General features: G+C 42.9%; 1 protein-coding gene across 11 annotated transcripts in view; it reads left to right on the forward strand.

The window, feature by feature from the left end:
• Window positions 1-23877, forward strand: part of ERBIN (erbb2 interacting protein) — a 225299-nt gene that overhangs the window by 109761 nt on the left and 91661 nt on the right. The window contains exon 1 of one of the 11 annotated variants that reach the window (XM_075128499.1): window positions 2325-2403. The exons of the other annotated variants lie outside the window; for them this stretch is intronic. Within the exon in view, the coding sequence (XP_074984600.1) occupies window positions 2340-2403 (64 nt within the window). The 5' untranslated portion in view covers window positions 2325-2339. Of the gene's footprint in view, window positions 1-2324; window positions 2404-23877 lie in introns of those variants that run through there. 11 annotated transcript variants of the gene reach the window in all.

Here is a 23877-nt window from a genome sequence, read left to right on the forward strand (position 1 = left end):
CAGGGGACCAAGAACCAGGATCGGGAATGAGACAAGGTATCAGGAGCAAGGCTGGAGCCGGGAACTAGAAACAAGGCAAGGCATCAGAAGCACACAGAAAAGTCTGTTGCAGCAGTAAGCTGAGGATCCGCCTGGTTGCACAGACAACCTCTAAGCGTTTTCCTTAGGCCTTAAATACTGTTCCTGGGTTACTCAGGAAATGCAGTAGGCACTGACAGGACATCCAGTCATGCTCGAACCCATAGGGCTCATAGACTGTCATTACCTCTTCACCAGAGCTGTTGGTGGTGGGGTCAACACAGCAGTTTGCACACCTGGGTTCCAGACCCATGGATCCTCAGATGTAATCTTTCAACTGGTCAGTCACTTTCTGAGATTGCTGGCATATAGGTAACGTGGCAGTCAATCACAGAAACATAGAATTGTAGTGCTTCGAGACCCTATGCTGAGTCAGGTTCAAGTATACCGTAACTATCCCTGACATGTGTTTCTCCAGCCTGTTCCTAGAAACCTCCGGTCATGGGGATTCCACAACCTCCCTTGAAAGCCTATTCCAGAGCTTAACTATCCTTATAGTTAAAAAGTAGGGCTGTCAAGTGATTAAAAAAATTAATCGCATGATTAAAAAAAATTAATCGCGATTAATCGTGCTGTTAAACTATATTAGAATACCATTTATTTAAAATTTTTGGATGTTTTCTACGTTTTCAAATATATTGATTTCAATAACACAGAATACAAGTGTACAGTGCTCACTTTATATTTTTTATTACAAATATTTGCGCTGTAAAAAACAAAAGAAATAGTATTTTTCAGTTCCCTCATTACAAGTACTGTAGTGCAATCTCTTCATAATGAAAGTTGAACTTACACATATAGAATTATGTACAAAAATAACTGCATTCAAACAATGTAAAACTTTAGAGCCTACAAGTCCAATCAGTCCTACTTTTTGTTCAGCCAATCGCTCAGACAAACAAGTGCATTCACGGTTGCAGGAGATAATGCTGCCCACTTCTTGTTTACTGTGTCACCTAAAAGTCAAAACAGGTGTTTGCATGGCACTGTTGTAGCCAACATCGCAAGATATTGATGTCATGCTTCAACCACCATTCCAGAGGACGTGTCCATGCTGATGACTGGTTCTGCTTAATAATGATCCAGAGTAGTACGGACCAACACGTTCATTTTCATCATCTGAGTCAGATGCCAACTGCAGAAGGTTGATTTTCTTTTTTGGTGGTTCGGATTCTATTGTTTCTGCATCGGAGTGTTGCTCTTTTAGACTTCTGAAAGCATACTCAACACTTCGTCCCTCTCGGATTTTGGAAGGCACTTCAGATTCTTAAACTTTGAGTCGAATGCTGTATCTTTAAGAATTTCACTTTGGTAACTTCTTTGCATTTTGTCAAATCTGCAGTGAAAGTGTTCTTAAAATGAACACATGCTGGGTCATCTTCCAAGACTGCTATAACATGAAATATAGGGCAGAATGCAGGTAAAACAGAGCAGGAAACGTACAATTCTCCCCAAAGGAGCTCAGTCAAAAATTTAATTAACACATTTTTTAATGAGTATCATCAGCATGGAAGCATGTCCTCTGGAATGGCTGCTGAAGCATGAAGGGGCATACAAATGTTTAGCATATGTGGCACGTAAATAACTTGCAATGCCAGCTACAGAAGTCCCATGCGAACACTTATTCTCATGTTCAGATGATATTGTAAATAAGAAACAGGCAGCATTATCTCTCTTAAATGTAAACAAACTTTTTTCTCTCAGCGATTGGCTGAACAAAAAGTAGGACTGAGTAGACTTGTAGGCTCTAAAGTTTTACATTGTTTTGTTTTTGAGTGCAATTATGTAACAAAAAAAAAATCTACGTTTGTACGTTGCACTTTCATGATAAAGAGAATGCACTATGGTACTTGTATGAGGTGAATTGAAAAATACTATTTCTTTTATCATTTTTACAGTGCAAACATTTGTAATAAAAATGTGAGCACTGTACACTTCGTATTCTATGTTTTAATTGAAATAAATATATTTGAAAATGTAGAAAAACATCCGAAGTATTTAATAAATTTCAGTTGGTATTCTATTTAACAGTGAGATTAAAGCTGTGATTAATCACAGTAAATTTTTTTAATTGCGATTAATTTTTTTGAGTTAATTTCATGAGTTAACTGCTATTAATCGACAGCCCTATTAGAAAGCTTTTCCTAATATCTAACCTAAATTTCTATTTCAGCAGGTTAAGCTGAGTACTTTTTGTCCTATCCTTCAGTGGACATGGAGAACAACTGATCACTTTATAACAGCCTTTAACGTATTTGAAGATGTTATCAGATCCTTTTCTCCTCCACCTCCCAACCTCCTCCTCATGTTTTCTCAAAACTAAAGGTGCCCAGTTTTTTAACTTTTCTTCAAGGTCAGGTATTCTAAACCTTTTATGAGGTTCATGCTGCAGATTTTAACCTTATGAGATTTGTTAAAGAATTTGGGGTGAAGTAGTACCATTTTCATTCTGTCCCTATTGTAAATGTTTATGTGAATGGTGACAACGAAGCCAGTGAGCAAATAGACTGTCCTCACGACACTGGTGAAAAGGCCACTTACTTGCGTGACTGTTTTGTACAACTTAATATATATTGGGAATTTCCACAAAAGAGAAATAGTGCACCATAGCTTTATGAAGCGAAAGTGATTTGACTTTTTCTTCTGTAGAAAATGGCATTAGATCTATAGCTGCCATCTAATTTTTTCATGAGTACAGAGCAGAGCATTTTATCTGAAGAATGTTAATTACTTGTGTTTCTGCAATAGTAATGGAGAATCTAATGCAGGCTGAAATCTTTTTACAAGTCAGTAGGTCGTACTGGTGGGAGACGTAGGAGATGTGGCAGTAGAAAGAAGGGTGACACAGAGCTGCTGATCTTAGAAGTATCATCATTATCACACTTATAGCTCTCTTCCTAGTATCAGATTTCCATATTGGATAGCAGGCTCTTCAGTGATGTTCCTATAGGTCTCTTCCTCGACTTATGCTTTTATGATATGTACAAAATAGGATATACACCTCTACCCCGATATAACGCTGTCCTCAGAAGCCAAAAAATCTTACTGCATTATAGGTGAAACCGTGTTATATCGAACTTGCTTTGATCCACCAGAGTGCACAGCCCCGCCCCCCGGAGTGCTGCTTAACTGCGTTATATCAGAATTCATGTTCTATCGGGTCGCGTTATATTGGGGTAGAGGTGTACCAAGGTTCAGCTGTGCTGACTAAGATAGACACCATGCAGATGGATTTTGTTGTTTGTTCTGAGGGTGCTGAACTCTTCTGTGGGCCTTGTGAACAGGCAACATAAATGACATAGCAGAAGATGTAATATTGTAGCAAGGTTTTGTTCCTTCATCACACTTGGATCTGAATTTCTATAATACATACAGTTGTAGAGAATGTTGAAGGCCTTTATAGGCCATGTCCAGCATGGAGTGGAGTATCAATTGAATTCCTTCAGGCTTAGTAGAAGACAAGTTTGTATGAAATTAGCATCTTGCAGGACTGGGATCTGGGTAAGAGAGATCTCAAACTTTTTGTGTAAGGACTAGATCTAAATTAATATCCTCTCAGGAAATGAAAAGTTGTAAATAGAGCCAATTGTTAATGTTCTAGGTGCAACAAAATGTATTATTTCTTGCTTAATATTTTTTTTTGAGGTTTAAGCTCATCATCAGAATAAAAAATTAATTATGCATGAATGCTGCTAAGCTCATCTCCAGAAGAATAATCAAGAGTAGCACTGCCTTTATGTACTATGTTTAATCCTCAATCCTTCAAATAGCTGCATGTGTGACTACAAGTGGAACATAAACCCTCCTTCTCCCTCCCTCCCTCCCTCCCAACAAAAGCATGAGTGGCATATTTTATAATTAAGGATACAATTCTGTGTCAGAGGTCATGAATTCCATGACTTTCCAAGATCTCTGTGACTACTTCTGGGAGAGGGCCGAAATAGCTGTCAGCCTTGGGCTTGCTGGAGCAGTGGCAACCGGAACAGCTGGCTAGCAGTCAGCCCTGAGAAGCTGGAATAGCTGGCTGGTGGTTAGCCCCTCTGTGGGGTTGGAGCAGCAGCAGTCAGGTCCTGTCGCAGGAGCAGTTGCCAGGCTGGGGATGGAGCAGCTGCAAGCCCCAGCAGTGCTCTGTTTGCCCTCCCTCCACTCCAGGGTATTTTTAGTAAAAGTCAGGGACAGGTCGTGGGCTTTCCTCAATTTTTGTTTATTGCCCATACCTGTGACAGAATCTTAATCTTATTTATAATCCCACTGCATTCAGTACCAGTTAGTGTTTGGGTCTTTCTTACCACAACAGGATGTGATTTTTTTTTTTCTTTGAGATTTTTGGCTTCTGTCTTTTGACTTTTGCCTGCCTGCTGAGACTTTGGGCTTTTTTTCTTGAAGATGGAGTTACTATTCCTACCTTTTGATTCTGGCAAGATGAAGAATATTGGCCCTTTTTTTTTTTAATGATAATACTAGTTGTTGGGTTACCGGTGATAGGTGCCTATGGCTGGTACATTTATTTACTACATTTCAATCTATAACAAACAAGAGCTCCAGCCATCTGAGTTGTTCTTGATACAAGTAGAGTATTTACACAGATTTCAAGGCACAGGTTTTTTACACACTATCCATCCATCCATCCATATACAAACAGTGAGGACCCAAATTGCTGGGATTCTTACCAGTAAAGCAATTGTATCAATTGGCAGCATCTCTCAAGGGCTCAGAACATGAACTGATGGGACATACTGTAGGTGTCAAAAACTTTGTGCTCTATGGCTAAAGGCAGAGCTAGAGTAAGGCATAAATACTATGGATCCATGCCTGGGTCTGTGGCTTATAGAGTCATGTGATTACATTAACACTGGTTTTCTATTTTAAAAAAAGTAAATCTCTAGCTCTTTTGATTACGTAAAACATGATCAGAGTGTAACCGATGCAGTGAAACCTATCTTGAGTCTGTAATAAGCCTGGAACAATAGCTCTGAAAGGATTGAACAGCCCTGTTCATCTCAATGGAGTGTTGACTCCAACATTGGTTGCACTGAGGGCCCTTGCCAGCACCACCCCAACAAGAGTATGTATGACTGGAGAAAAGTGGGTGGGTAGGGGGAAGGTTCCATTTCTACTCAAAGTGAGCTGAGCATTATTAGGAACTTAAGCATGGTGGATTGGATTTTCAAAAGTACTCAAAGTGTATATTTGCTCTTCTATTGGGCATAGCTTACCCTCCACCCACCCATCCAAGCAGATACAGTTTGGAAGAGCACATACACACTCTTCTGAATTTAGAGTTCACTCTGAGGGAGGCAGAGATGGCCCTTGTTGCTTCTGGTAGGAAGAAAGGTGTCCCATGCCAGTGTCCTCCTCTCTCTGGGAGAGGAGTGGCCCCTGCCACTCCAAGTGGTGTGCAAGGCCATGGTGAGGCTTTGTGTCATGGTATACTTCGGGCCCCAGATTGCCTCAATCCAACCCTAGCTGTGGGAGAGACAAACTTGCTACCCTGAGATGCACTAAAACTACCCCGTTAAAGACAATAGAGATTATATAGGTGTAACAGAGTCTGTTCCTGGTGGTTTTGCATAAGGAAGGAAGAAATTGACTTTCAACTCTCAGCTTCTGTTTGTGGAGTCGATGGTTACTAAAAAGGAAGCTTAATGACAAGCTGCTCTCAAAGCCAGGAGGATCACCAGTTCTCTGGGGAAATAAGGGGTTACTTTCTGAACACCTAGTGATCAACCTAGAAGGTGGGGAGAACAACAATTTTTGGAATTCTGCCACTAGGGACAGAAGGAAGAGAAGAGAGAGATAGAATGAATCATCTTGCTTACTGCCCTTCTTGACCCTCTTTTCTAATCTCTTTCTCCAGGCTTTCTCCCTTGCCTGTTTGTGTTTATCCTTCTACTTTTCCTTCTTTGTATCCTCAATTTCAGTTTGTTTTCTTGCTAGAAGGAGAGATGAAAGATGGGATGGCAAAGAGAGGACAGAAGTGACTGCAACTCCATGCTTCTAGCGTGTGGGAGGTAAACAGCAGAAGGAAAGCGGGTGGCCTGGGGGTTTGGTACAATCGATTGATAAATATTGCCTCCTACTTCCTGATGGTTAAAGCCACTGAGACCCAGAGAACAGAGTCATTTAATTCACTTACAGAAATAGTCTTTAGAATCCATAGTACTTGCAAAACAGCAGCAAAATAGGTTTGTTTTTCATTACTCTCATCCTTTATTCCCACTGTTATGAAGTTTTGTGCTTTGAATGACGGCTTTTATTAATGTTAAAAGTACTGAATGAGACTGGTAGACATCTTTTAGCAGGTAATGTGGTAGAAGAAGCTTTTTTTAAGAACAAGACATTAACTGCTGACCAACTTCAGTGTCAGACTTCTAGTATATGAGTTGTTCATTTTGTTCTTAATTATTGATTTAATAGGAATTTACCTCTAAGAGTTGTTCTGTTCTTTATTTGTAACTGAATGTAAAGCCAGATCCTCGGCTGGCATATCTCACTAGTAGCACCATTAAAGTTTATGTACACCAGCTGAAACTTATGTCTGTAGTGCATATACACAAAATCAAGACTTTGTCCCTGTAGCCAATACATTTTACTGCACAGCAAACATTTTCCCCCTCCAATCATCTCTAAATATATTTTCCCCTTTGATTACTTTACAGAGCCACACTTCGATGGAAAAAGGAGTATTGTTCTCTCAGATAAGCAATAACTTAGTCTTCACTAAGCAAATAAATTGTGTAAAACACACAGGGATAAGATTAGTGACAGTGGGCATGGCTACACTTGAAACTGCAAAGTGCTGTCGTGGGAGCACTCCCACGGCAGCGCTTTGAGGTGCAAGTGCAGTCGCCTGCGAGCGCTGGGAGAGAGCGCTCTCAGCACTCCTGGTAATCCACCTCCACGAGGGGATTAGCTCCAAGCACTGGCAGCGCGGCCAGCGCGAGGAGCCTGTTTACACTAGTGCTTTAAAGCGCTCTAACTTGCTGCACTCAGTGGGGTGATTGTTCACACCCTTGAGCCAGCAAGTTAAGCACTATAAAATGTAAGTGTCGCTAAGCCCAGTGGTGCTTTTAATGCCTTTTGCCGAGGCACAATCAAACATAAGGCTACTGCAGAGCTGTCTGTTTTATATATCAAGTGCAGTGGATTAACATTTCTATATTTGGATACTTGATATATACTTGGCTGTTGAGCAAATTTATGTTGATACTTTACTCTTCCTTAGTAGATGTTACTATATATGCAGTTTTATGTTTTTTGTAGGTGCTCATCACCAGTTTCATATGAAAGTTTAACAAGTCTTTTGTGACGTTTTCCTTAATACACGTAGTGTACTCTAATATTAAACATGCAGTTCAGCTGATGCTGGTCATGTTTGATACAGAAGAGTGGCAATATGCTAAAGTATTAATATAATAGTTTTTATATCTGTTGTACTCTTGTATGGCCATGTATGGCTTTTCTTTTAATCAAATATTTTCCACACATTCTTTTTCAAATTTGCCTTAACATTTTGAGACTGTTAACTGTCGGATATGACTTAATGAATCATAATAATTTAGTTGTCAGTGATACTCTGATAACTGGATAAGGATGCTATCCAGTTAATATAGTAATTGCCTATCATATTAACATGCATAACCTTTCTGAATCTCAACTATGTATATTTTTAACTTACTTTTGCCAATATTTGTTTAAAGATGTGAGTCAGATTCTGCTGTCATTAACGCTAGATGAAATCTGGAGAAATTTCAAGGTAGTTGCTCTGGATTTTCACCAGTTTAACAAAGTATGCAGTCTGGCTGAGTGTACTTCAAACCCACCTTTGCATGTTCTGTTTCCTGATCAGGATACCGGTAGAGTACCAAGTGCAGCTTTTATTTCAAGTGTTTCAATTAGGGAGAATTTTCACTAAAAAGAAACAGCCTGTGTCTTTTGCAAATTTGGTACGATGTGATTTGCAAACAAAATGGATCACTTATTCTCAAAAAGATATAGGACCCGATTTTTGTCTGGAAGAGAGGAAGGGAAGTAGGCTCCCTGATTCTCAGAGCCAGTTTGCTCTGGTCCTGCTGAGGATTAGAGTAGCTGAAGAGTTGCTCTAACTTCTGTCCAATAGGGAACCTATGCCATCGGACAATGTGTGATGGAGAAGCCATGCTCCCTCCTTACAGCTGATACAATTGCTATGCAGGTGTGGGAGGATGGGGCTGGCACCAGGAGTTGCATCAGTCTTCTTTACAGTGGTGGAGAGGCCTTCTGCACCAGGGCAATTCCTGACTGGCTTTTTATGGCCAAAGTCTGTCCCTTTGGAGGCACTTGACTGCTGCAAAGGGCCTGGATCTCAGTTGATTATATGGCCCATGACCTGTAATTTCATACATGGGTATTTCAGGATATGAGATTTTCTGTAGATATCTGGCCAAGTGCAATGAAGTTTTGATTTTAGATGAGGATAAATGGCTAAACAGTGCAAAATAAAGAGTTTCAAGTTCCCAATTATATTTTGTGTCCTAATCATCAACATTCAGTGGGATGGTCAAGAATATTGTCTTTTGGGGATTTATATCAGTAACTTGTTGAGATTCCATTCTATATATTGCCCTCAGCAGTGTCGTGTGTTAGTAGTGCACTAAGTAACATAACTAACATCTGTCACATGTGATATGTTCTCTGTCTCATTCTGTACCCAAGGGGGAAACTGTGTGTGCAGTGTAGTGTTTTTGTTTTGGTAGGATTTTGGTTTTGGGGGCATTTTTTTTAAATGTACATACTGCCTGTGTGTATGTTAGAGAAAACAAGGTCAAAGAAGCACTCCTTGTACTTGGAGTGGAAGGCAATGAGATTTGTGGTGGTCCTCAGTTCCTGTGGGAGTTTGTTCTACAATCTTTAAACAGTCCCCAAGAAGCTTCGTCTCCTGCACAAACTCAGTTTATCTTTCTGGAAGAAGGTTCCAGTGTGTCCAGTGAATGGAGTTGTTGACCATGGTCTTCATCCTGAAACTTTATTTTGATATTAGAAAATTGATCAGTAAACATGCTGTGCAACAAAGGAGCTCTTACAGTTCAGTTTAGCAACCTTTTTCCTTCGGTAAGATTATTATAAATATAAATATTAATATAAAGTAGTCCTCTTATTGCCTTATAGCTATTGTTTGTATTGAACAGTATTGTATTGTTAGTATATGTTCTGTTAATTTAGATGGAATAAATGGGCCAAAGGTGTTAACATAAGTCCAGTCACTATCCAACATTAAACAGTGTTAATCAATGTTCAGAATTTGGTATAGGGAAACCTGCTTAGTACTATGACAAACAAATCATTAAAAATCATTTTAACCTTTTATTGAAAACATTGAAAAGAAGGAAAAACAATTAACATTTGAAATGTAAAGTATCAAATAAGGCTTTCATTTTAACAATTTTTTTTGTTCCCTTTCCTTTGGCTGGAGAAAGTTTTACAAGGAGAAACCACTTCAACAGTCTCTTAAATAGTATCAAAGATGGTAATAACTGTCCTTGTGGGGAAAAGAAAAGGTAATTGGGATGGGCTGCCATTGGTGCTGCGGTTTTTAAAATTTAATCTGAGATTGAAAAGACCCCGTGATTGATAGTCTCTTAGCCCTGGTCTACACTAGGAGTTGAGGTCAAATTTAGCAGCGTTAAATCAGTTTAACCCTGCACCCGTCCACACAACGAAGCCCTTTTTTTCGACTTAAAGGGCTCTTAAAATCGATTTCCTTACCGCACCCCCGACAAGGGGATTAGCGCTGAAATCGGCCTTGCCGGGTCGAATTTGTGGTACTGTGGACACAATTAGACAGTATTGGCCTCCTTGAGCTATCCCAGAGTGCTCCATTGTGACCGCTCTGGACAGCACTCTCAACTCAGATGCACTGGCCAGGTACATAGGAAAAGGCCCGTGAACTTTTGAATTTAAATTTCCTGTTTGGCCAGTGTGGCAAGCTGCAGGTGACCATGATGGAGTCCCAGAATCGCAAAAGAGCTCTAGCATGGACTGAACGGGAGATATGGGATCTGATCGCTGTATGGGGAGAGGAATCCGTGCTATCAGAACTCTGTTCCAGTTTTCGAAATGCCAAAACATTTGTCAAAATCTCCCAGGGCATGAAGGACAGAGGCCATAACAGGGACCCGAAGCAGTGCCACATGAAACTTAAGGAGCTGAGGCAAGCCTACCAGAAAACTAGAGAGGCAAACAGCTGCTCCGGATCAGAGCCCAAAACATGCCGCTTCTATGATGAGCTGCATGCCATTTTAGGGGGTTCAGCCACCACTACCTCAGCCGTGTTGTTTGACTCCTTCAATGGAGATGGAGGCAACATAGAAGCAGGTTTTTGGGACGAGGAAGATAGCTCACAGCAAGCAAGCGGAGAAACAGTTTTTCCCGGCAGCCAGGAACTGTTTCTCACCCTGGACCTGGAGCCAATACCCCCCGAACCCACCCAGGGCTGCCTTCCGGACCCAGTAAGCGGAGAAGGGACCTCTGGTGAGTGTACCTTTTTAAAATACTATAGATGGTTTAAAAGCAAGCGTGTTTAATTATTAATTTGCCCCGGCATTGGCGGCTCTCCTGGATGTACTCCCAAAGCCTTTGCAAAAGGTTTCTGGGGAGGGCAGCCTTATTCCATCCACCATGGTAGGACACTTTACCACCACAGGCCAGTAGCACGTACTCGGGAATCATTGTACAGCAAAGCATTGCAGTGTATGTTTGCTGGTGTTCAAACAACATCCGTTCTTTATCTCTCTTGGTTATCCTCAGGAGAGATATATCATTCATGGTCACCTGACTGAAATAGGGTGCTTTTCTTAAGGGGACATTCAGAGGTGCCCGTTCCTGCTGGGCTGTTTGCCTGTAGCTGAACAGGAATGTTCCCCACTGTTAGCCACGGGGAAGGGAGAGAGGCTAGCCACGTGGTGGGGAGAGGCAAAATGCGACATTAGAACGAAAGCACATGTGCTATGTTATGTGTAATGTTAACAGCAAGGTTTACTGTGAAAGCGTGTACCCATTGTTCTATAAAATGTCTTTTTTTCAATACCACTGTCCCTTTTTTTTCCTCCATCAGCTGCATGTGTTTCAAAGATCACAAGATCTTCTTCTTCCCAGAGGCTAGCGAAGATCACAAGGCAAAAAAAACGCACTCGCGATGAAATGTTCTCTGAGCTCATGCTGTCCTCCCACACTGACAGAGCACAGACGAATGCGTGGAGGCAGACAATGTCAGAATGCAGGAAAGCACAAAATGACGGGGAGGAGAGGTGGCAGGCTGAAGAGAGGGCTGAAGCTGAAAGGTGGTGGCAGCGTGATGAGAGGAGGCAGGATTCAATGCTGAGGCTGCTGGAGGATCAAACTAATATGCTCCAGTGTATGGTTGAGCTGCAGGAAAGGCAGCAGGAGCCCAGACCGCTGCTACAGCCCCTGTGTCACCAACCGCCCTCCTCCCCAAGTTCCATAGCCGCCTCACCCAGACGCCCAAGAATGCGATGGGGGTGCCTCCAGTCACCCAGCCACTCCACCCAAGAGGATTGCCCAAGCAACAGAAGGCTGGCATTCAATAAGTTTTAAAGTTTTAAACTTTTACAGTGCTGTGTGGCCTTGTCCTTCCCTCCTCCGCCACCCCTCCTGGTGCTTCTCTCCTCCACCACTTCTCCTGGGCTACCTTGGCCAGTTATCCCCCTATTTGTGTAATGAATGAATAAAGAATGCATGACAGTGAAGCAACAATGACTTTATTGCCTCTGCAAGAGGTGATCGAAGGGAGGAGGGGAGGGTGGTTAGCTTACAGGGAAATCAAGTGAACCAAGGGGCGGGGGGGTTTCATCAAGGAGAAACAAACCGAACTTTCACACCGTAGCCTGTCCAGTCATGAAACTGGTTTTCTAAGCTTCTCTGATGTGCACCGCGCCCTCCTGTGCTCTTCTAACCGCCCTGGTGTCTGGCTGTGCGTAACCAGCGGCCAGGCGATTTGCCTCAACCTCCCACCCCGCCATAAACGTCTCCCCCTTACTCTCACAGATATTGTGGCGTGCTCAGCAAGCAGTAGTAATAGTGGGAATATTGGTTTCGCTGAGGTCTAACCGAGTCAGTAAACTGCGCCAGCGTGCTTTTAAACGTCCAAATGCACATTCTACCAGCATTCTACAGTTGCTCAGCCTGTAGTTGAACAGCTCCTGTCTACTGTCCAGGTTGCCTGTGTATGGCTTCATGAGCCATGGCATTAAGGGGTAGGCTGGGTTCCATGAAAGTGCCCTTACACATGCAAAAGTTTCTCAGCTACTGGGAATCATCCCAGACCTGCAACACTATGCAGCCCCACCAGTCTGTGCTTGTTTCTCAGGCCCAGAATCGGTGTTCCACAGCATGAGCCTGCCCCATTGCCACCAGGATGTCCAATTTGCCAGGGCAAACTTTGAGAGAATTCTGTTTCTGTCCTCATCACTCTGGTCACCACGCTGAGGTTGCCTACTCACCCGGTTTTGCTTTGCCGGGTTCTGGTGCTGCATATACTGCTGGATAATGCGTGTGGTGTTTAATGTGCTCCTAATTGTCAAAGTGATCTGAGCGGGCTCCATGCTTGCCGTGGTATGGCGTCTGCACAGAAAAAAGGCACGGAACGATTTTCTGCCGTTGCCCTGACGGACGGAGGGGCGACTGACGACATGGCTTACAGGGAATTAAAATCAACAAAGGGGGTGGCTTTGTGAGAAACAGAATGGCCCCTTCAAAGATAGAACTCAAAACTGGGTTTAGCAGGCCATTGATTTCACGGAGGGAGGGAGGAGAAAATGAATACAAAACAAATCTGGTCTATTTCTTGTTTAGAACCACTTCATCTATCTTTATACATATTGCTGGCAGCAGACTGTGCAGTACAACCGCTAGCCATAGTAATCTCCTGGGTGCTCTGCAGAAGATGATGCAGTATGACTACTGGCCATCGTCTTCTGCTGGCTGCTGATTAAAAGACAGTGCACTGCCGGTAGTACTCAATCGCCATGAGACGAAACATAAAAGGGAAATGACCTGGCTGAGTCACTCCCATGTTTGCCCAGGTGCCCCTGACCTCATCGAGGTTGGTTAAAAGAGCACCCAGGACTATGTCGACGACAGCTACCAGTCATACTGCACTGTCTGCTGCCAAAAGGCAATAAACTGCTGCTGTGTAGCAATGCAGTACCACGTCTGCCAGCACCCAGGAGACATACTGTGACGGTTAGCTGAGCGGAGTCCATGCTTGCCGTGGTATGGCGTCTGCACAGGTAACTCAAGAAAAAAGGCGCAAAACGATTGTCTGCCCCTGCTTTCATGGAAGGAGAGAGGGAAGGGGTGCCTGACAATATGTACCCAGAACCACCCGCGACAATGTTTTAGCCCCATCAGGCACTGGGATTTCTACCCAGAATTCAAATGGGCGGCGGAGACTGCGGGAACTGTGGGATAGCTACCCACAGTGCAACACTCTGGAAGTCAACGATTGCCTTGGTACTGTGGACACACTCTGCCGACTACATGCACTTAGAGCATTTGTGGGGACACACACAATCGACTGTATAAAAACACTTTCTTCAAAACCGACTTCTATAAATTCGACCTAATTTCGTAGTGTAGACATACCCTTAGATGGTAGCAAAGATGGTGGTAACTGTTATCTCAGGTAGGGTTTGGGATTCAGCTGAAGCAGGTAGGCATGGTGATATCATCTGGATCCCTTTCTTTCTGGCCCATTCTAGCCAGAAGATCACTCAGGAATCAAGTTGATGAAGGCCTGGGGACCTGGGAAATGGTGTGGGTGGCAGCCACAATGGTGAAGCTCACTACAGTATCCTCCACCTGTTGTTCCAGTCTGTTCTTGTTGTTGGTCTTTCATTGTTCTTTCATACTTTCCTCAAAAAATCTTTCTTTTAAAGACCCCAAGACCAAATGGGAACTGTGGGTGGAACTGTGGATTCTTAATTCCCCATGAGAAGAGGACTGATGACCAATCTAGAATGGGTTTTCTCAAGGGCATGGATCTCTGGGTTAGTAAGGATAATGGTGACAACGTGCCAGGTTGGAAGGCTGGGAAGCATTCTTGCAACTCATTCAGAGAACTTCGGAAGTCAGATTTTAGTTTACAAACAACAACAAAATGGCTGTCATGCAACAGCAGGTGGGAAGGAACAAGATAGGGGATCCTCCTCCATTGGAGACCTCAAGACTTTCTAATCTGGGCAGGAATCCTCTTTTATTCTTGCATGCCCTCAACATCAGAGGCAAACTTACTGTATGGCAGACTGGCTAAGTTGGCTGCTGGTAGATCCAGTGGTGTTGGATCCACCTTCCTATGAAGAAATTCAGCTAGCCTCAGGTAGAACTCCTTGCATTTAAAAAGTCAAGTGCAAAATACCTATGTATTCTTTGCTTATCAAAAGGATCCAAGAGCAATAGCCCTGATGCACAATTCCAGTCTTGTTCAAGTACTGCACCTTCTCTCTCATATGCTCCCAAGTGAAGTGTCCCCATCTCACCTTTTGCTCTCCCTTGTTAAGTCTCTTGTGCTAGCTTCCTGCTTTACTCCTTTTTCTTAGTTCTTGGATGAACTAATAATAACAGCAACAACAAAGAGTTATTAATATGTTTGTGTGTAAATTCTGGCCTTAATTTGGAATTGGTAAATGATACGCTTGGGAAGGAGGTGAGAGAAAAAATGCTTAATAATTCAGTTATGTTTTTTTTAAAACATAGTAGTAGTGGCCTCATCACAATCACTATAAACTATCTAGAATTAATTGAAAACTAAAGTACTGTATGTAAATAGGTTGATATTTTTGAGAACTCTAAAGAATTTATTTTTAAGCCCAGCAAGGTCTGCATTTCTGTTTGCAGTTGAGTTCACTAATTGCTTGTTTCCCTTTAATGTCTCTCACTGTCTTTTCCCAAAGGGGATCTATTTTAGGTATTCAGAGTTTCTTTAAAAACTTATTACCTGCTCATCCTTATATTAACACGTTGGATGTGCAAAGTTCATAAAAACATTGAAAACTTTTACAAAGATACGTTTAACTGGTTTTTCTTTTGTCACTCTGTTTAGACTGCCTAGGAAGGAGTACGGCGGAAAAGGATCTGAGGGTCATAGTGGATCACAAGCTAAATATGAGTCAAAAGTGTAATGCTGTTGTAAAAAAAGCAAACACCATTCTGGGATGTATTAGCAGGAGTATTGTAAGCAAGAAGTAATTCTTCCGCTCTCCTCCACGCTGATTAGGCCACAACTGGAGTATTGTGTCCAGTTCTGGGCACCACATTTCAGGAAAGATATGGACAAAATGGAGAAAGTCTAGAGAAGAGCAACAAAAATTATGAAAGGTCTTGAAAATATGACCTATGAGGGAAGATTGAAAAAATTGGGTTTGTTTAGTATACCCTTGTTCAAGTAAGTGGAACCAAATTAAGGTGTTTTGCTTGCCGAGAGATGCCAACTGAGATTTGGCCTAATTTATTTTTCCTTGTTCCATTTCAAATTTGGTTTCTTGATAGTTTTCAAAGTTTTAAATACATTAATTAATGGGCTACCTGCACACTTTTCTTATGTACTTCAACTTCTGGCTTAGTAATTCCCTTTTTTTTCTCCAAAACCACCAGCGGAGTAGAGAGGATAGGTTCATACCTTTTACAAGCAGAATCAGCTTCGGCATTTTTTGCCATGCCTAAGAAATATTTTGCCACCAATCATCCGGTGCCTTCCCAGCCACCTTAAAACTTACTGATTACTATCCCATTCTTTTAAAAAATAAGTGTTTTATCCACCATGCTCATGTTGGAATGCTTATTTTGCTCACTTGAGTAGTTCATTAAAGGGTGACTGTTCATATCATTAACATTTAAGCACATGCACAATTGTGGCCTTGGTTTTATATTTACAAAAAACGTGTTAAGGTTGCCTAACGCTTTCCATTATTAAAAAAAAAAAACCTTGCAATCTTTCTTTGGAGAGCTTTGTTGCTTCCATAGCTTGCAGTAGGGTTTTGAAATCTTGCAGGAGGGTACAAGTAGATTCATGGAAATTCATTCACATTTGGCTGAGTTATATGCTGTAGAAAATCACCAATTCCTGTTTGAGCTTTTCATAACAAAACACACATTCCTTTCTTTCTCTAATTAAAAATAGAATAGATGATGTTACAGCAGCGCATCCACCAGCCAATCTGCATAGCTCAGACTGCACTGTCTTGCACTCATAAGTCAATTATGAGCAAGAAATTACCACCAAAAAAACCTTTAAATGTATTTTCTCAGTCCATCAATAGCTGATATTTTCATTCAGAATACTTAACTATCCATTTATCTAATAAAAACAACAAAAATCCTACCTCCCAGCCAATCTACTCTTCTCTTCTGCCAGCTCACTTGTCTAGTCCTCTGTGTCTGCTCACCAGATAATCTTTTGGTTTTAGATAAAAAGTTGAGTGATTAGTGTAAATCTAAATCAAATCTACAAACACCATTCTGTTTTGTGGATTGTAAACTGTACTTTGCCCTGTGACTTCCATCTTGAGCTGGGTCACCCAGGAGATATTAGAAGAATTTCTTACATCTAGCAGAAAAGGTAACAATGGGAAAGTAATCAAAATTCCTCAGCCTTGATGGACTGCTGTTCAAATGTGTTTATGCTAGAACAGCAGGCTGTCTGCAATTCCAGGGAAACTACTAGTTCCAGTTTAGATGCATGAGGAGGAGAGGCCTGTGAGTTCAGCAACTGATTACCTGACAGGTCCGAAGGTCACCTGACAGAGGAGGCCAAAATTTTATTTAAGGCCCAGATTTTTGTGTGTCCGGGCGCTCTCACTGTCCCTCTGTAGACAACCAGAAGATTGAGCAAGAGGAGTGGGGTGCAGGAAGGTACTGGGACCCTGAAAGGATAACAACCAAAATCCAAAGGGCTTTCAGAGTGGTAAGGACACTCATGCTCAAATAAATTGGTTAGTCTCTAAGGTGCCACAAGTACTCCTTTTCTTTTTAGAGGGAGAGGGGTTTTACGTGCAGGTGTTTGTTACTTTTATCTATATCTGTACCTCTTGTGCTTTGTCTGTCTGTTTAGAAGCTCCTTTGTAAAGTCTGTGTGCTCCCTTTTTTTAACTATCACAGGGTGCTTAAAGGGTTAAACAGTAAACCAGAAAACCCACAAGGATGGAGCTCTGGGAAAGGGAGGCTTAAACTGGTGGGGAGAATTAGGGGTTCAGCACTGGTCTTGAGGCCTTGGATAGCTGGATCACTGGGTCCAACCTCCCAATAAGATGGTACAGGGTGTCTGTAGGCTTGGTGTGTGCCAGAGAGGCTGGAATAAGAGACAGTGTCTGGATGCTGCTCAGACCCAGTAAATTTAAAGGCACATGAGATCCAAAGGTTCGGTCCAGTACAGCAGCCTGGTGTCAGACCACAAGCGTGAGCTCAGCCAGGGTTGTAACAGAAGTTATTCCCAATACCATTCCTTCATTTTAAGCAGAAAAGTGATACCCTTAAGCAATACATTAAATCTTGAGGTACACTCTCAGTTAATGACAGATGAGTTCAAGAGGCCTCCTTAATTATATCTGGAACATTAGTCAAGCCTCGCAGAAGATTCTTCATAGTGTATATCTCATACATTGGTTTAAAGTTTCATGCCATATTAGGCTTGTTCTATCAGGAGATTTGGATGGCATTACTTGATGCAGGTCATATAGAGACTTCATGCTGCAAGTGGAATGTAGCTATTGGGTATTTCAAGTTATTGGAAATAACCTTTTGTTGTATAGCAATTTTTGGAGCACTATAGTTATGAGTTAGTTTCTAGCTTTTTTTCAATTCCTGATAACTTTATTTAAAATCTTTTGAGATACAAATTTCTCTGCTTACTCTTAAAAGTGAACTTTTCTTGGAAAACGTGTGTTAAATTTGTTCAGTTTTTGTTTGAACCATAAGAATAAAAAAATTGTTCTTTTCTTGTAAAACTTGTAAATACGTAGATCATGGAAATTATGCATGTTTTGATTTTCTGATACACACACCAGTTTAGAGTACTAAGCCAGTATTTTAATTTTGGAACTTTTTCATCTCTGTGGTGTTGAATTACAGCATAGATCAGAAGGCAAATTTACCAGAAGACAAATTTAATGAAAATATAATTAAAACGATTGTAGTTCTGTTTTAGTCCCCATCCCAACTCCATTTGCTATCCCCATCTTTTATTTTCTGGGCTTTATTATTTTAACCAAAACATAATTTTTGTCTACTTGTAACTTTCTTTTAAAAAGTTGTTTAAGTATTAAGTTGTGGTAATCATCAGTTTACATATCATATAGTTTTTACATACCTACACGTTAAGTATTAAAAAATGCATTTTTCTTCAGAAGGGGGGTCAGACTTATTTGATGGATAGAGATGGTTTCTCTTTTTAATTAATCTCAGTGGGCGTGGTATATTTGTGACTGCCAAATGTTCTGTAATGTTTTTATGAAGCCGGTATATACCTCAGGTTTCAGAGTAACAGCCGTGTTAGTCTGTCTTTGCAAAAAGAAAAGGAGTACTTGTGGCACCTTAGAGACTAACCAATTTATTTGAGCATGAGCTTTCGTGAGTTTCCCCTGTGTGTTGCATTGTTACCTGGTGGGTGAAGAGAGACTGTGTATGTTCTTGGGGCAGGCTAAGACACAGGTGTGAATGATGCCTAGTTATCTGGGCCTTAGGTCCCATATCAGCAGAGCTCTTGAGAATATAGTGGCAGATCCAATTGCCTGGACGTGGACACATAGTAACCAATGACCCAGAGAGATCTAGACTCCGTGCCTCCCAGCATGGAGGCAGAGCCACATCTCCCCAGTTTAGATATTAAGGACTTGTGAGGTGGAAGTTAAGTATTGGCTACTGGAGGAGTCAGGGGGATGCTCACTGGGAAGTCTGATTGAGGAAGTCAGACTGACAGCGGGAGAGAGATTTGAGCTCTGGCTAACTAGAATGTACTTTGCGGTAACCTTCATTTCTCTGTGCTATCCAAGATCTTCCTATGCTGTGTTCTAGTCAGCTAATAAACCCTACTGTTGACGTCACTGACTGTCACTGCAGATGCTTGTGGGAGGTTCATTGCTCACTAAGGTTAAGTTTCCCTCAAGGGTCTCACAGAATGGAGCTCACAGTGTAAAGGAGTGGTAAAGGCCCAATCTAAGGAAGCGGTAAAGCCGCATGGCTTACCCTGGAGGAGGAGTGGGACCTCCTATGGAGTCTGGCACACTGAAGGGGTCCTCCCAGAGACTGTTCCTAAGCTTACTGCTGAGGGTATTCTGCACCAAAAAATTAAAAATTCTGCACACAATATTGGAAAATTCTTCAAAATTCTGCCAATTTAATTTGTCAATAAATAAATCTGGAGGCTCCAGAATGGCAGTGGGTAGCACAAACCACTGACTGCACAGAGGTAGGAGATCACCTTCCCACCCCGCGCAAGGACCAGGATTGCCCCAGAAACACCCGGGGGCCCTGCCCCTCTGTGCCAGGCACAGTAGCTGTAGGCAGGCAGGCTCAGCCCAGCAGGATACAAATATGGAGGGCTTAGCGTAGGGAGATCCAGGTGTGGGGTGATAGGGTTCTGTGTGGGGCAATCTGGGTGCGGGCGGCTTGGTGGGGGGCCCGGGTGTAAGGGAGATCTGGATAAACAGGGGCTTGTTGGGAGAGAGGGGCTCTGGGTACAGACACAATGGGACTCCGCAGGGGGATCTAGGTGAAGGTGGTTGGGGCTCAGCAGGGGGTGTCTGGGTACAGGGGATGAGGGTTGTTGGGATGTGGGGTCAGTGGGGGGGGTTCTGGGTGCAGGGGGTGAGGCTTGGCAGGGCAATCTGGGTATGAGGTGGGTCCGGATGCATGGGGATTAGGCGGTGGGGGAGCAGCTCCCTGTACAGTGACCCCCTCCCCCGCCACGGCTGAGGCGCAATGGTGGCAGGAAGTGGGGGTTTCAGCGCTTCCTGCAGCTGGAGAGGTTTCTGGGGGTGGGTCTGACCCAGCCCGGGCCATTCCTTACAGGGGAAGAGGAAATTCTGTCCTCTCCAGCCCAGCCAGGAGTAGTACCTGAGCCTGGCACAGAGTAGGAGCCACTGGCTGAGGTGTCCCCAACTCTGCTCCTCCAGTGATTTACCACTTTGCTGGCTGCTCTGGGCACCCGAAACAATGCACCTGCACTGCTGGGGAGTGGTGCATGACGACTCTTGCAGCTTCCCTTTGCTTCCCTGTCAGAAAGTCTTTTCTTTGCTTCCCTGCCACAAAAAAAAAAAAAAAAAAAAAAATCTGTGTGGGACATTAATTCTGTGCATGTGCAGTGGTGTAGAATTCCCCCAGGAGTAAAAGTTGGGACCATAGCACTATTCATGTGGATTTGACAGTATTACCTGAATCTACACCTGGACTACCACTGATTTGAATGAGAGGTTTGCTGAATATTTAGCTGTTTGTTCAATACTTTATTGTTGTATTCAGAGTCACTCAGTGAGAAAATATTTACTTTTAGGGCTTTGCTATACTATGCAAGTTAGAGTGCATTAAAGCAGCCCCGGGCACCCTAACTCCCGACCTGTCCACACCTGCAAAGCACTTACAGCGCCTGGACTCTGCAGCTGGAGTGCTCCTGATAATCCACCTCCCCGAGAAGCATAATGCTTGCTGCACCTTTGCTGAAACGCCCCAGTGTCAGTGTGAGTGAGGTGTTGTATTACTGCGCTGTGATCGGCCTCCGGAAACATCCCATAATCCCCTTAAGTCAAGTGGCCACTCTTGTCATTGTTTTGAACTCGGCTGTAGGAATGCAGATATCCCCTTTCAAAGCTCTGTTTCTGACAGCCGGCATGTTTATCAGCGCCAGGACAAAGCAACCGTTAGTGTGGAATACTGCTTGCTGTGAGTGTGTGAGAGAGAGGCAGGGGGTCTGAACTTACAAGACAGCATGCTGACACACTTTCAGCACCCCAAAACTCCCCCTTTCTCCCCCCACATTCACACAACACACTCCCTGTCACACTCCAGCCCCACCACCCCCATTTGAAAAGCATGTTGCAGCCACTTGAATGCTGGGATAGCTACCACAATGCACTGCTCTCTGTGGCGTTGCAAGAGCTGCTAATGTGGCCACGCCAGTGTGCTTGAATCCGACAGTGTGAACACACTGCAGCGCTTTCCCTACTGTGCTCTCCAAGGGCTGGTTTAACTCACAGCGCTCTACATCTGCAAGTGTAGCCATGCCCTTAGACCATCACAAAGGTAGCCCTTTGTTTCTCTTCCTTCCCCACCCTTCTTTTTCTTTCCCTCTTTCTCTCCTCTCTCTTCTGTTCACCCCTGAGCATTTCCTACCCTGCAGAAGTTATTTCCCATCTCTCCGTGGGCTTCACTCCTACTCTCCACATTGCATTTGCTTACATGATCATTTGTGATTCTGTATGTTGTAAATATTTAAATATTTTGGTCTACTCAGCAAATGCTGCAACTTGTTTCACTTACTGGTATGAATTAATTTGAGGCTGAGGGTGGTAGTGTGTGCTGAGGAATGGTAACCCTCTTTGCTGAACCTAGGGTTGAGAAACAGGACTGTTAATCTTGTCTTGGGCTGAGTAATATTACATTGACACTGAAGAGTCAAAATTGGGCTTTGGAGTCACCATCCCAATGAAATTAATAGGAGGTAGGAAAATTTCCACCTCTGAAGTTACCTTCACTGCAGCAGGTGTTGTTGTTTTACAGAGGGATAACTAATCTGCATTAGCTGTCCCACTGTAAAATCCTGTTGGAGTCAAAGCATTGTAGTTTTATTAAAAACTTTAATGAGAGGTAGCTGGGTGAGGCTAATGCTGAATCCCCACCTGTGATTGGCCTGTCTTAACTTACCTCACGGCAAAACTACAGTGCCATGTCTCCATTAGGATTTTATGGTAGACTAGTTAATGCATAAAGAACGAGGAGTACTTGTGGCACCTTAAAGACTAACAAATTCGTTTGGGAATAAGCTTTTGTGGGCTAAAACCCACTTCATCGGATGCATGCAGAGGAAAATACAGTAGGAAGATATATATGCACAGAGAACATGGAAAAAATGGGTGTTGCCATACCAACTATAAGAGACTAATCAATTAAGGTGGGCTATTAACAGAAGGAGAAAAAAAACTTTTGTAATGATGATCAGGATGGCCCATTTCAAACAGTTGACAAGAAGGTGTGAGTAACAGACAGGGAAAAATTAGCATGGGGAAATAGTTTTTACTTTGAAATGATCCATTCACTTCCAGTTTTTATTCAAGCCAAATTTAATGGTGTCCAGTTTGCAAATTAATTCCAATTCTGCAGTTTCTCATTGGAGTCTGTTTTTGAAGGTTTTTTGTTGGAGTATTGTCTGTAATTGAGTGACCAGGGAGATTGAAGTGTTCTCTGACTGGTTTTTGAATGTTATAATTCTTGACGTCTGATTTGTGTCCATTTATTCTTTGGCCAAACCGAACAGTCTCTACGCAAATGTACATGGTAGAGGGGTATTTCTGGCACATGATGACATATATCACATTGGTAGATGTGCAGGTGAACAAGCCTCTGATGGTGTGGCTGATGTGATTAGGTCCTATGATGTCCCTTGAATAGATATGTGGACAGAGTTGGCAACAGGCTTTGTTGCAAGGATAGGTTCCTGGGTTAGTGTGTGTGTTGTGTGGTGTGTGGTTGCTGGTGAGTATTTGCTTCAGGTTGGGGGGCTGTCTGTAAGCAAGGACTGGCCAGTCTCCCAAGATCTGTGAGAGTGGTGGGTCATCCTTCAGGATAGGCTGATGATGTGCTGGAGAGGTTTTAGTTGGGGGCTGAAGGTGAGTGCTAGTGGCGTTCTGTTACTTTCTTTGTTGGGCCTGTCCTGGAGTAGATGACTTCTGGATATTCTTCTGGCTCTGTCAGTCTGTTTCTTCACTTCAGCAGGTGGGTATTGTAGTTTTAAGAAGGCTTGATAGAGTTCTTGTAGGTGTTTGTGTCTGAGGGATTGGAGCAAATGCGGTTGTATCTTAGAGTTTGGCTGTAGACAATGGATCGTGTGGTGCGGTCTGGATGAAAGCTGGAGGCATGTAGGTAAGTATAGCGGTCAGCAGGTTTCCGGTATAGGGTGGTGGTTGTGACCGTCGCTTATTAGTACTGTCGTGTCCAGGAAGTGGATCTCTTTTGTGGACTGGTCCAGGCTGAGGTTGATGGTGGGATAGAAATTGTTGAAATCATGGTAGAATTCCTCAAGGGCTTCTTTTCCATGGGTCCAGGTGATGACGATGATGTCATCAACGTAGCGCAAGTAGAGTAGGTGCGTTAGGGGACAAGAGCTGAGGAAGCGTTGTTCTAAGTCAGCCATAAAAATGTCGTTATACTGTGGGGCCATGTGGATACCCATAGCAGTGCCGCTAACTTGAAGATATACTTTGTCCCCAAATGTGAAATAGTTATGGGTGAGGACAAAGTCACGAAGTTCAGCCACCATGTTTGCCATGACATTATCGGGGATACTATTCCTGACGGCTTGTAGTCCATCTTTGTGTGGAATGTTGGTGTAGAGGGCTTCTACATCCATAGTGGCCAGGATGGTGGTTTCTGTAAGATGACCACTAGATTGTAGTTTTCCTCAGGAAGTCAGTGGTGTCTCAAAGATAGCTGGGAGTACAGTAGCGTAGGGCCTGAGGAGAGAGTCTACATAGCCAGACAGTCCTGCTGTCAGGGTGCCAATGCCTGAGAGGATGGGGCATCCAGGGTTTCCAGGTTTAT

This window comes from Caretta caretta, chromosome 5, assembly GCF_965140235.1.
Source record: "Caretta caretta isolate rCarCar2 chromosome 5, rCarCar1.hap1, whole genome shotgun sequence".
In the NCBI taxonomy this organism is placed as follows: Eukaryota; Metazoa; Chordata; order Testudines; family Cheloniidae; genus Caretta; species Caretta caretta.